Source organism: Pempheris klunzingeri, chromosome 7 (assembly GCF_042242105.1).
Source record: "Pempheris klunzingeri isolate RE-2024b chromosome 7, fPemKlu1.hap1, whole genome shotgun sequence".
In the NCBI taxonomy this organism is placed as follows: domain Eukaryota; kingdom Metazoa; phylum Chordata; class Actinopteri; order Acropomatiformes; family Pempheridae; genus Pempheris; species Pempheris klunzingeri.
This window is the reverse complement of record NC_092018.1, coordinates 15,644,480-15,657,975: the sequence shown is the minus strand read 5'-3', so window position 1 is coordinate 15,657,975 and position 13,496 is coordinate 15,644,480. Positions and strand designations below refer to the sequence as shown.

Here is a 13,496-nt window from a genome sequence, read left to right as displayed (position 1 = left end):
AAATTAACTGAGAAAAAGCAACCATGTCTGCAATGTTGGCCAATTAGTGTTGTATTGTTGCCTTGGATATTCACTGCACAAAAAAACATGTACAATTAAGAGTTATCAGTTACTTATCTTTATTCTCTGTGTTTTACTTTACTGGAATTAGTCAGTAGTGTCCTGTCAACAATTCCCTCTGAGCAGTATTTACACTTCAGCCATTTTTTTTTGTTTTTTTTTACAAGTCATTGCTGGTTGAAACCCTCATTCGTGTTAGGAGTAGGATTACATGTCACACTGGTTTATGAAATCTGTCCCAACCAATTAAACAAGCACATGAGCATCGAGCTAAGATGACGGATGTTCATGAAAAGCTTATGTCGTGGCGATGAGAAAAAATACAAACCTACAGTTAATGCAAGTTCTACGAGCGAAAAACGCCCCAAGTACACATTAGTGTCCCTTTGAAAAAAAAAAATCCTTACATGGGTAAAGAGCAGTGTGGCGTAAATTACATGTCTAACTTCACATCTCTGTGATTCTTATCTCTACAACTAGACAATAATTTATTTATCAGTAAAATCTCCCACTGAATCACAGCTCTGATTTAATGAAAAAGTGAATAGAGAGATTGGTTTGGTCCCATTCTGTCTTATTTTTCATGTGAAGAGTTAATACTTTACATACATGTGCATGAGGACGACACAGGTGGACGTATTAAAACTTCTTTGAAGCAAAATACCGCTATTCAAAAATATATCCAATTGTATATTTTAAATAAGGCACTGCTGGACGTTTGTAATTTCCTTCTCCCGGGTCCCTGTTACATTTTTCCCTTATTGGACACCAGTAACCCACGGGTGTTGGACGTGAATTACTGAGTGGAGTCCTTTAAATGGCCGTCTTGCTGTACATGATTGATATTTGTTCCTGGAAGACTCTGCGGATGTCAGCACGTCTACTTTTCAGTGTTGGGGTGAGAAGGCCGTTGGCGATGCTGAACGTCTCTGGATGCAAGTAAAGGTCCTTCACCTGAGAGGCGAGACGCAAAATCACAACTTCACTCACTATCAGGAGGTTTGCAGCTCGTAAATTGCCAACGTCAGCAGCAGCAACGACTCACCTGTTCGAAGGACTTGAGCCCTGCTGTCTTCCCCTCGGCTTTCATGTCTTCTAATACTGCCTTCTTTACGTCCTGTTGTCAAACCAATGGCTCAGTCACTTGTTTTAGGATGCAAACAGCAATGTGCAGCAGACCAATTGTGAAACTGGGGTTTACTTACAGGATTCTGACACAGCTCTTCATGGGATCCCACAAATCCTCGCTCTTTAGCCCAGTCAACAAACACCTCAGGGTCAGGCACAACTATGCCTATGAGATAAGACTGGCAACATGAAACACAAGAGAAAATGAAAAACCACACTCATACCACGGGAAGGAGCTTTGAATCCGGATCATGCATCGTACCTGTAAACTATCTCCGTGCACGAACACCTGTAGCACAGGAACGCAGCGCATGTAGACATTTTCTATCTTCTCTGGAGCGATGTACTCTCCCTGGGACAACTTGAAGATGTGCTTCTTCCTGTCAATGATGCGTAGTGTCCCATTCTGGCAGAGGAAAGGGGGAAACACACATTTGCTCACTTAAAGGCGACTACAAGACGACATATGTCACCTACAGGCTCAGTGCTGTGTCTAATCTTACTGGGAGCCACTGGCCCACGTCCCCACTGTGCAGCCAGCCGTCGCTGTCCAAGGCTTCAGCCGTCCTTTCTGGGTCCTTCAGGTAGCCTCTGAACACACTGGGGCCGCGAATACAGATCTGACAGAACAGAGCTGTGAGAAACCTCAGCAGGCACCAGACTGTTTGGTAATACGGTTTGATTGCACCTTAAGACTATCTCACCTCTCCATCTCCGTTCTTAGCATAGTAGTTCATGTCAGGGATGTCCACCAGCTTCACCATGGCACAGGGCAAGGGAGCACCAACATGACCTGACAAAGACACAATCACATACCTGCTGAGGAACCAGCACAGCCACTGTAGAAGAAAGAGCGGGGAATCGGATCGTGTCTAACCTGCGCTCCAGTCCCCCGGCATAGAGAAGGTGCAGCCTGCGGTGCACTCTGTCTGGCCGTAGCCCTCAAAGATCAGACAGCCCAGAGTGGCTCTGAGGAAGGACAGCACGGTGGGGGAGATGGGTGCTGAAGCAGTCAAGGCGAACCTCAGGTTACCTCCTAAACTGGCCTGAAACACAAGTAATGGATTCAGTATTAATGTGAAACACTTCAAGTACAAGCGAAAATCCATTTTAACAGCATTTTCAACCACTAGACCATATTCTCCCATCTGCATTAATGATACCGAGCCAAAATCTCTCAGTTTTTGCTTGCCTGCTTCTCCAATAGACTCCCACAGGACCAATATGCTCTGGGTGAGTTTGGCATTGATTGCTGGAATAGTGCTTCTCTTGTAAAGTTTGGATACAAATTTATTGACTATTTGCAGTGCTGCTGGTCTACTTGTACCACTGTGTTAAGCAGTGCAAAAATATAAATAGTGACAACTGTAGAGTCCTGGATTAATAGAAAATGTGTCACAAAAGACTAAAAAACAAGATTTTTTTGTTTGTGGGCTTGATTTCTGAAGAGGCCTCTGAGGTTGTAGTTCTTTACTGGAGACCTACAGGAAAGACTAAAAAAAACAACAACATATGGATAAAATGGAACTGACCTGGATCCTGTTGAAAACCAGTTTGTCCCACAGACTGTTGTTACGTACAACCCCACTGCTGAGCTCCGCCTGCTTTCTCCTCACAGCGTAGTGGAGCAAAGCCCGGCGCAACGGAGAGGTCACAGAACCCAGGATCTTTAAAGAAATTAGCGAAAATGCACAAAAAACGGGGGAAAACAAGGTTTAAAACAAGACCGACCAGGAGCTGTGGCAGCCCTCTGGGTGCTAAGTACAACAGCGTGGATCTATGCACTGACCTTGTCGTAGATGCGATTGAGTAAACGAGGCACAACAGGAAAGAACGTGGGTTTGAGAGTTTTAATGTCGTCCATAAGAAGAGAAATGTCGCCTTGGTAGAAGCCTACTCTGGCCCCGTGGCAGAACATCGAGACCTGCGACAGAATAAGACTTAATTTAGAGTTTAAACACACACACACACACAAAGAGTGAAAAAAAGTCTAAGAACTACCTGAATCATCCTCTCAAACATGTGGGCAAGCGGCAGGTAAGAGATCGACACATCCTCCTGCTGGATCACAAACGAACCCTGAGAGAGAAAACGAGGAATAAAATGAGCAAAGCACAAGGGACAGATAAAGTTCAGGCGGCAGCATACGGCGAAGCCTCGCAGGCAATCAAACGTGCCGTATGGGTTTTTCAGCAGCAGTTAGATAGCACAATCTTTATACAGGGGCAATTAGTTAAAGTACCTTGCAGCGACAGGGGCAATCAAACAGCCAATTAATCATACCATTAGACACAGCGGGGAGAGGGACGGTTTTGAGATACAGAGACACAAGTAGATGTGAAGTGATGCGAGCTGTGAGGCTGTTCTCAATTAGACAAGGAGGTGGAAGTGTAGACAGACCTCCAGGATCTTAATGACAGAGGAAGTGTTGGAGGCGATGTTGCCGTGGGTGATCATGGCTCCCTTGGGCTTCCCTGGATAAATAAACAAGACATTATTGCAGTGCCCTGCGCAGCAAATGAAACTACAGCGGTGCCATAAAGAGAGGTTGTTAGTGGGCACTGAAGGACGCTTCCCCAATGATGTGAGTGAAGGATAATTGCGAATGGAATCAGACGGTACCTGTGGTTCCACTGGTGAAGCAGACCACGGCCAGATCCTGAGGCTGGGGCGGCTACAGCAGGCAGCAATGAAACATGAGAATATGACAACAGGCTTCCTCCACTCTTAATCTAAGCCATGTTTACAAGTGAGTGTTAATGATATCTTATGGGACAGGGGCAACGATAAAACTGTCAGCCTAGCATTTAGAGGGGGATTGGCTATTTACTGGAACCAGTTTGATGCGGTAATGTAGCAGCTGAGAGACTCACCACGGGATCTTTGAGGTTCTGCCTTCCCAGTTCCTAAAATGTGGACAAAGAGGAGTTATTCGTATCAATTTCCAGATCGCCATGGATGACTAAATTAAAGGGGATACATTTAAATGAGCCTGCATTTTAGGGATTCAGTGCTGCTGCTGCTGCTTCCACCCGGCTCACCATGAGCTGCTCCAGTTTCAAAACCTCCACCTCGCAGTTCTTCGCCCTCTCCACAAAGGCGTCGCTGAAATCGTTGAAGAGCACCAGGCAGGAGAGCCTCGGAGTCACGCCTCTCTCCTTGTTCTCTAACAAAGACGCTGCCTTCTCCTCCCGGTCACAGATCACCAGAGAGATCTCCGCTGGGAACAGACCACGACACACAGACGACATCAACGCCATCGACATCAACGAACTCATGCTGGAAAACTCATTCACAGATTTAAACTTTAAAAAAAAAAAAAAGATATTATATACACATTATAAATGACTCCTATACACGAATACAGCATGAAAAACTAAAATAGACTAAACACTTCATGCACCAATGTAAATCACAAGCTAAATAAATAGTACAGTGTGTTAACTACAGGCACTGTGAAGGAATAGTTCACCCAACCCAGAGTGACAAATAAGTAGTTCTCTGTTCAGCTTGTAACTCCACTGAAGCCTGATAAACTCAACTCATTTTCACAATAAAAAAAAACAAAAATCTAAATCAAATATTTCTCGGGTATAGAATAAGTTAGCATAAGCATTATAAGCATAATAAGTTCATTAAACCAGTAGTTCACAACCTTTTTGACAAAAAAAAAAGCAGAACTTTTTTTTACTTCTCCACCGCATTCATCATCTGCACAACCAGTACTTTTACTTTTTATACTTAAAATACATTTAGCTGATAATACTTTTCTACTTTTATTTAGGTAGAAGTTTGAAAGCAGGACATTTAGGTATAATGAAGCATTTTATAGAGACTTTTAGACTTCTACTGTTACTCCAACATCATGTATGCCTGTAGTGTCTTAGATTTTCCGTACTGGAGCTGCACATATGCACACCTCTTATGGTGAACTATTCCTTTAAATGATAATTAAAATCTCACTGGCGGTGAGTTTGTGATCTGTACATGCAGGTTGTCTCACCCAGGTTGAGTATGTGGACCATGGCCTCCAGGCCCAGTGTGTCATACAGAGGCACCACCGCCATGGAGTAAGTGTAGCAGGCCAGCTCCGAGATTATCCACTGCCACCAGCAGAGGGAGACAAAGCACCACCATTCATACTCATTTCCAGTCTTTACCCACTACTGAGCTCATGTTTAGGTAGATGGGTGAACATTAGAGAGGTATGCATATGTATTACCGTACATTTCATATTGACGAAGCAAACAAAACCATATTCAAAATTAAAAAAAAAAAAAAACACTCAAAATGGCTTTGCCTGATGGATAAATAAAAAATTGGGTTTGGGAGAGGACGTGCTCCAATATTAGCTGCCCTGGAGACCCACATTCACCACCAACAATCTGCTCACAATATGAATGAAGGAAAACGCACCACCAGGACAGACGCAGACAAAAACAAGTCATGCCTCAAGTTTCAAGGCACAAAACTTAAGGGATGAGTGATCAGGGACTGTAATGGATCAGAATTAAAAAAAAAAAAAAAGTGTCCTGGGATCCAAGAGTAGAGGAGAACCTCTGTGGAGGTGTGTGTGTGTGTGTGTGTGTGTGTGTGTGTGTGTGTGTGTGTGTTCTACCCTTCTACTATAGGGCTGTTTTTAGAGGCGAGAACCATCCACGTCTTAACATTAATCTTAAAAAGCTCGCGGGAATGAGCGATTCATACCTCTGGTCTGTTTTGTGCAAATATCCCAACGAACTGCTGCGGGTTCGGCTGGCAGCCTTTGGCCAGCAGCCCGGAGCCCAGCACCTGCGCCCGCTCCGCCACCTGAAGAGTCGGAGACGCTCCGTCAGCAAACAGCAAAGCGTACCAGATCAAATCCTGTAAAATAAATCTCAGACCTCAGAGTAGGAGATCCACTGGTAGGGCTGCCCCGGCTTCCTGAAGCCAAGACAGGGGCCATTTCCTGGAGGACACCAGACAGTTGCGTCACATCTGGTCAAACATGTGCAGCCTTTACAGCCCGGCGCCTGTTTTTTGCTCCCAGTATCTTGTATATTAAAGATCTGCTTATGATCCAAGTTTTCATTAATCTCTCGGGATTTGAAAGGACTTGCTGTCTGTCTGTTTGAAACGGGCACGGGCAAATAAATTACTCGGTCATACATTCATTCAGTGGAGTTGTCCTGTGATGAATAATTGCAGCCATTACACCACAGCTGACTGAATGAATGATGAAAAGCTCATGTTAATTGATCACGGTAACTAGTTCTAATTATAAAACGGACTCTATGTGCACTTCAGAGTCATTAACATAAATGTGACTGTGAACCGAGTGAGTTTTAATTTGATGATTTATCAATAAATTGATTTTGGTTTCTGAAACATTTATTTTGTTTATTTTCTCCAGCACTTAGTATAAATTAGTGCCGTTACCTGAAAGCCTGCAAAATGTCAGCTTTTAAAAAAAACTGCTTTTCCTTTAGTAACGTGACTGTTGTGAGTTTTATGTGGTAGCCTTTCAGAGGGCATTCATATTTGTCTCTAGAAAACCAAGAAATCCTTACGCTGAAAGGTTAAAGGTGAACTAAAGTGAAAGCATGACAGCCACTGTAAGTGGACTTAAGTCTTTTTTTTTTTTTATCCTTTTCTTTGATATGACCACACAGTAAAACTTAAAGGATAAAGTTAAGTTCACCACCTGCGATCCTGAGGCCCCTCTGGAACATGTCATAGGCCGTCTTGGTGTCATCGTAGTAAAACTCCAGCAGCGAGTCGTCTTTAAGAAGAGCTGATCGTCTGCAGCTGGCATCTCCCTACAACAAACGCCCCCATCAAAAACCCCTCAACGCGGTAATGACACACGGCATTTACACAGTTTGCATTGTAACGAAGCCGCCGGCACACACGAGTAACTCACATTCACGGCCACAGACTGGGCCTGCAGGTCGCAGGGAGGACGCATGGGTCGAGGACGGGTGACCAGCCAGTACGCGGTGAGAGAGGCCAGGGCTCCTAAACCCAGCAGAGAGGAGGGAGACAGGGACAGGGAGGACAGGGAGAAGGAGGACAGAGGCAGAGACGGCAGGAGACTCCAGAAGTCCTCTGATTCAGACCCTTTGAGTCCGGCGCTGGAGCGAAGTGACCGTAACCACTCCTGGAAATGCATAGCTGAGCAGAGAGGACAGAAAAGAAGACAGAAATAATAGCCAGTGAAACAGAAGGAAGGTGTATGGTACACTTGCATCACAAAAGCTTCATTGTGCTGTGATTTTAACAAACGCAGCGTCTCCTGCAGAGGGCAGCACACAGTGTGTTCACTGTCAGGCCAACAGATTCAGCCTGTCAGCATGTTTTATTACTTCTACTGCATTTTTATTAACTTGCTGACGTTTATCTGCAAAATTTGGTTTAACTTTCATTGTTGGCTTTCATCTTTTTTCTCTTTTGGTGTGATGCACTGTAAAATACAGTAATAAATAAAGGTAGAGTAAATAAAAGTATAAAGGTAATTATATGTAGAACTGCGGCTAATGATGATATTTATTAATAATTCATCTACTGATTAGAGTGAGACCAATAACTCGGCCGGGCTGATAATAACTTCCTGCAGATATAATATCATCTGTTTATGCGTCGACCAGTAAAGAAAAGAAACCACAGTAAAGAATGGTAACTAAGTTTGGTCATTATGTACTAAAAAACAAATCTACAGGATTAATGTCAATATAGTTTGTTTAGGTCATGTGTTTAAATTCAGCCCATATATTGTTCTCAGATTTTCACTCAGGTATCAGCTAAAAATTATAACTAATTATTTTTGCTATTAATTGACAGAGTCTGTAAAATGTCCAAAGGTAATACGATAATGCACATTTCACTTTCCTTGAGCCCAAGTTTACATTTCTAAATTGGTTGTTTTCTGCAGCCAATGTTCCAAATTGCAATTGTTTTCTATGTTCAAAAAGAGAGAAGATAATCCTCACATTTGACAAGCTGAAACCAGTGATTTCTGTGAATAAACTCGCTACTTTTAACTGTCAAAAAAAAAAAAGGAAAACATATCTGCCAGTAAATTTCTCTACTACCAAGAAGGTGCAGTTCAATGCATTTCAAATTGGAGAGATGCAATGAAAGGAATATGAGAGAGATTTCATTTCACTATAAGTGACTCAGTTGTAAATGCATCATTTCATATTCCCCCTGGAGCAGTCCTGGAAAATAAACAAGATGATTTAGCGCTCCTGTAACAGTCGGACAGAACCAGAGACATCATTTTTTTCTTATTCCACACATATTTCATTTTTTCGCATTTTTCACAAGGCAACTCCGTCGCAGCAGTTGCAGCTACTGTAGCCCTGAGCCACCAGCTTCAACCAGAGATGGATAACGGATTAGAGTTGTTTTTTTTTCCTGTCTTCAAGCCCATAGTCTTTAGGTCGTCACTTGAATATAAGACCTATAAGTATGAGAAAAATGACATAAAGTCTTTTGTGTGGCTCTATGTCATTTTTCTTATGTGCAGTAGTGATGTCGCTCCCCAACACCTGTAAACAGACTCTGATGATGCCTTTACCTCTAAACACCTCCCCTACTATCCACCAGAGTAAACTCTGTTCAAAAACCTAAAACAAATGTTGTTAGAAGCATCATTCCACTTCTGAAACTGTTTAGCACCAGTTGGAAAAGTCCAACATCCCTCACTGCAGTGTGCAATTCCCTTTTGTTTCATTTCTGATTTTTGGCGGTGAGTCAAACATCTGACTGTGACCACATTGAGCACCGCCCATAACAACATAGATACATTTTAGGAAATCAAAAGAAATATTATATAAAATACCATCATCAGTGACTGTCTGTTCTTTACATCTCAAACTTTGATACAAGCTACTCAATTAATTCATCACTAATCAATAACTGGACATCTAGACCACAGCTTACTGCTCAGGTGGGCAAATTAGATAAATATTACAAAATAGATTTTGCATAATGAAACTCTCACATGGTTTCACTTTATGTCACATTTCTGTCCAAGTAGGAATCTGTAAGATTTAACTTCTTCTGCATTCATCATGTTTCATCTATTTACATTTGTCATGTTCAGTGTTAACCTCAGGTGGACCAGACCCCTCTCACAAAAGGAGGAGGATGGGAATGACGGGCTGAGCAGCGGCTCTGTATGGGTGGTGTCAAACACCCTAAATTGAGCACCGCCCCAGATCACACACACACACACAGCAGTGATGGGCGTCTCCAAGAGTCTGGTTAAAAGGCTGAAGCACACTGGGCCACATGCTTGGTGGCACCGCTCAGAGAGAGAAGAAGAGAAGAAAAGGCCTGAGCTGCACACAGGGGAGGGCGGGGGGGTGGGGATGTGGAGAGACACCAGGAAGTAATAACCATTGGCTTAGCAGAAACAGGCACCGAGGTTACTCTCAGTCATGTTGTGCCACTCTTTCATTCAACAGAGAAGAGAGAGAGAGAGAGAGAGAGAGAGAGAGAGAGAGAGAGAGAGAGAGAGAGACTCGGGGTGTGTACAGTAGCGAGGGGCTGGTGGTGAAATAGGGTGAGGGGGAGGACCGGTTAAGTCCACCCCCATGATTGCCTGCCAGAGATTTCAGTGTTCATATCAAAACTGAATGACAGAGGGAGAAACAGGGAGGGGAAAAGCAACTTGAGAACAATCTGTGGCCTCGCTCCCTCCACCCGCACACAAAGTGAGAAACTGAAGTCTACCTCCGACTGCTCATTTCGCCCCCTCCTCTCACAAACCACTTCATCTGCCACCAAGCAAGGAATTCACCTCACTGAATAAATCTCTGCTTTCCCACATTGCCCCCACCCGCCTCGATCACCCCTCAACCTCTCACCCACTTTCTCCCCCAGTGCCCAATAGGAGAGGGGATACAGAGTGATATCATACCCCTCCCTCCGCTTTAAGCAGGCTGCTCCTGTGTCCGCTTTCCTTCCCTGCACGGGCAAAGTGATGCAACACTTAGATTTTACTTTAAGCATCAATTTATCTCTTTACACCTGCTGGAGCAACAGAGCCTCCCCCGGAGTCATTTCAATAGGTAAAGAAACGGGAAACAACAGACTTTATGAAATGTGACACATCAAAAAAATTGCTGCTAAGAGAGCTTCCTGTAGCCCCTTTCTGTCTCACCCCACCACTCTCCCCTCTCTCCCTCCCATTCATAATGGCTATTGTCAAGGCCCAGACAGGGACCATTGTGCTGCCGGCTTTTACTCCCTGGAAGACATGAGACAAAAGCAGTGGCACACACGTGAAGATATACTGAGGGGAAACAAATGCAACTTCACAGCATGTGCCAGGCTCTCCTGGGAGAGAGAAACCTTCGTGTTTTGGCGTTTCACACCTGAAGTCCTGCATTCATTCAGAAGGGTGATTGCATAGCAGGGCCTGCGTGACGACATCATGCAGAGTGACGTCTGAACATCAACAGTGGATTAAAAGTATGTTTGGGGCAAATGATGTTTGAGCCAACAAACAAACTTATGTAAAAAAGAAAATAACCTGACATTCTGCTACGGGGTGCATACCAAATGCCATAAAACCAGCAGAGTGCAGGTTCACAGGGAGACAGCAGGCGTGTAACAGATAGCCTGAGGCAGTCTGCATGTCTGTGCGCATTTACTCCAGCTGACAAGCAAAGACAGAGCTGAGAGAGCACACACAAGATATTCAGAGCCGCAGTATACTGTGTGAAAAACACACACACATCACAAGAGCAACAGAGTTTGTGGAATGTGCAAAAACAGAAACCAAAAACTGGTTTGGAGAAAAAATCTGGCGTGTGATCAACGATAACGACAACTTTAATGAATAAAACTGACCATTTTTTGTGTGAAATTCGCATGCCACGTTTTCTGGGTGCGCTGAAAACATTAAAAATGGGAGGAATTATTGAAGTGTTCAAAGTATTAATAGTAAAAGAACTAGGCTGCCTCGTCTCCAGTAAAATCAGGGCTTGAGTGTAGAATTGGAGAGCTGCAGCTGTAGGCTAATACGCTTAATAAATGCAAACGGTTGTTCCACTTAAAACTCTGCCTGTCAGACTCTGCTCAAGTTGAACATTTTGCAGATTTTAGGACGAGCCTGAGAGCGTCAAAAAGCAATCAAGGCTTTTTTAAACAAATATATGCAGAAAATGTCTTTTTTTTTTATCACAAGCACACAGAAATGGGCTGACCTTGAATTTGTTTTGAGTCATTTTCTTGTTAAATTCAACTAATTTGATTTGGTCAGCTTGTACAGACAGAATTAAGTGACATTCTTACCTCAAAGCCAATTTCCTACATAGAGCAAGCTCCTGAATTCCATGTAGGGAGAGAGGAGGCTCTGTACAGTGGCCCACAGAGCTTCTGTGGCCATGAGAGCAAAGCTGGGGAATGCTTCCCCCTGACCCAGAAAACTACAGGGGGTGACACTAGGAGGGGGGAGGTTTTTAATGGGGGAGAGAGGCGACAGAAGCAGCAGCGGCCACAGCAATGAACTCTGCACACTTTCCATGTGCCCAGAGAAGTGAATGGTCTGGTGGGGGGAGATGAGGGGGGTGTTGGGGGGAGGACACGTGAGGCCGGCCGGGCACTGGGGAGAAACGAGCAAGAGAGAAACGCTGGGGTGTTTTCCGGCTGTGATTCCCAAATGAAGCATGAAGAACACGGACACACACTTGGTCACAATGAAGTTTTTCTAGTTGAAGGGAAAAAGGTTGAAGAAGAAATGTGAAAGCGACCTCATGCTGCGCGGACAAAACACCTTGACTCTCCTCAGGACGGCCACGAGTCTCCTGTGGCCTCACATTCACTTCAGGCCGATCAAGATTCTCTCAGACAATGCAGCACTTGTGTATTTTTTTTTTTTCCCTACTCCAGCCTTAAGTTTTCAGTTTCACGTAACTAAGCAGCAGGTTCAAGCATCACTGGTAATCTTCCACACCTCAAAGGTCACTTGTGAAATCTGTGATCATCCAGCCCTGCATGACCTGCCACACAAATCTCAGCTGCCATGCACTGTACACTGTGACTGTCACACACTCCAGGGGATGCCACAGAGATGGCTCCTGGGCAACTGCAAACATGTTGCAGGACCCTGAATATCTAGACATGCAGGTGAATAAAGTTACAACACACACACACACACACACACACACACACACAGAACCAAAGCAGAGACCAGAGGAGGACGTGGACGTGGAGACAAAAGAATGTCTGAAAACCTGCAGCTCAGGGCTGAAACTCTCCCCAACCATAATTATTCCCAGCCAGGATCAGGGACAAAACACCACAGCACTGTGCTTTAGCCACACATACATGCACACACCCCAGTTCCTTTAAGGACTTTGGAATCACACTGCAAAAATATCCAGTTAAGATTGAAAAACTAAGACTAAACGTAGAGGGAAAGCACCATGTAAAAGTTAAAACTTCAGCAGGGCAAAGGCACAATGCACAACAAATGTCATACAGAGCAGGCTTTGTTGTTAAGAATCTCTCCGGGATTATGTAGAACTGAAGCCTGTGTGTCACCACTGGATCATTTAACAGGCAAAACTGAATTGTTTAAAACGTGATGCAACAGGTTGATCCATCCCCACAGAGCTCCACACACTCACTGCTCGGTAGCCTGGACTCTCAGCGGGCTGCAGCAAAAACTTCTCCTACTGCATGATCGAAATGTCAGCACCTCAGGAATGTTGGAGAATGTTGGAATGTTTGTGTGTGGAGCTGAAAAAGCGAACGAGACAAACAATAAACAGGCAAACAAACAAAGACCAAACAGGACTTACTTGGGTGAAAACACGGGCCTCCAAAGTCTCCTCACTTTGAGCTCCAAAGTTACTCCTTCAGCTGCAGACTCATCGAAGTGTCCTCGCGCCAGGTTAGAGATAATATAGCTTTGTTTCCGGTCAAGACCTTCAAAATAAAACCTCAGAGGGCTGTGCCCATCATGGTTTAGATTAGTATATAAAGTGCAGCAGTTCGCCCAGACCAGAAGTAATGAAGAGAATGATTCCTGCATTTTGATTCCATAACTACTTGACATGTCATATGTCAACATCACGGCACAAAACAAAATCTGAGAAGGAAATATGATTTAAAAAAATAACACAATTTAACAGGCTGGAAATGTGAATGCTTTTACGTACTGAATTAGATGCAATAATTCTGGCATTTCCTCTTTTCCATCGTCTGTGTTACTATAATATTTTACATTTTACTTACTTTAATTTGAAGTTAAGACCGCCTCACTTCCTGTATTTCTCTGTCTACTTTTCTGTGACTTGACGCCTTTCTGCAAG

At 43.9% G+C, this 13,496-nt stretch overlaps 1 protein-coding gene across 1 annotated transcript; it reads right to left on the bottom strand.

Annotated features, from left to right (window-relative positions):
• Positions 1–114: 114 nt before the first annotated feature.
• Positions 115–13,049, bottom strand: acsl2 (acyl-CoA synthetase long chain family member 2). Its single transcript, XM_070834560.1, has 20 exons — positions 12,984–13,049; positions 7,091–7,341; positions 6,872–6,986; positions 6,072–6,136; positions 5,896–5,997; positions 5,192–5,291; positions 4,230–4,408; positions 4,062–4,094; positions 3,811–3,862; positions 3,589–3,662; positions 3,190–3,267; positions 2,978–3,112; positions 2,721–2,855; positions 2,066–2,234; positions 1,893–1,981; positions 1,692–1,808; positions 1,451–1,594; positions 1,266–1,367; positions 1,106–1,177; positions 115–1,014 (listed from the first exon to the last, which is right to left on the bottom strand). The coding sequence occupies exons 2-20, from the start codon at positions 7,337–7,339 to the stop codon at positions 874–876; spliced, it is 2,151 nt and encodes a 716-aa protein (XP_070690661.1). The 5' UTR covers positions 7,340–7,341; positions 12,984–13,049; the 3' UTR covers positions 115–873.
• Between the last annotated feature and the right edge of the window lie 447 nt (positions 13,050–13,496).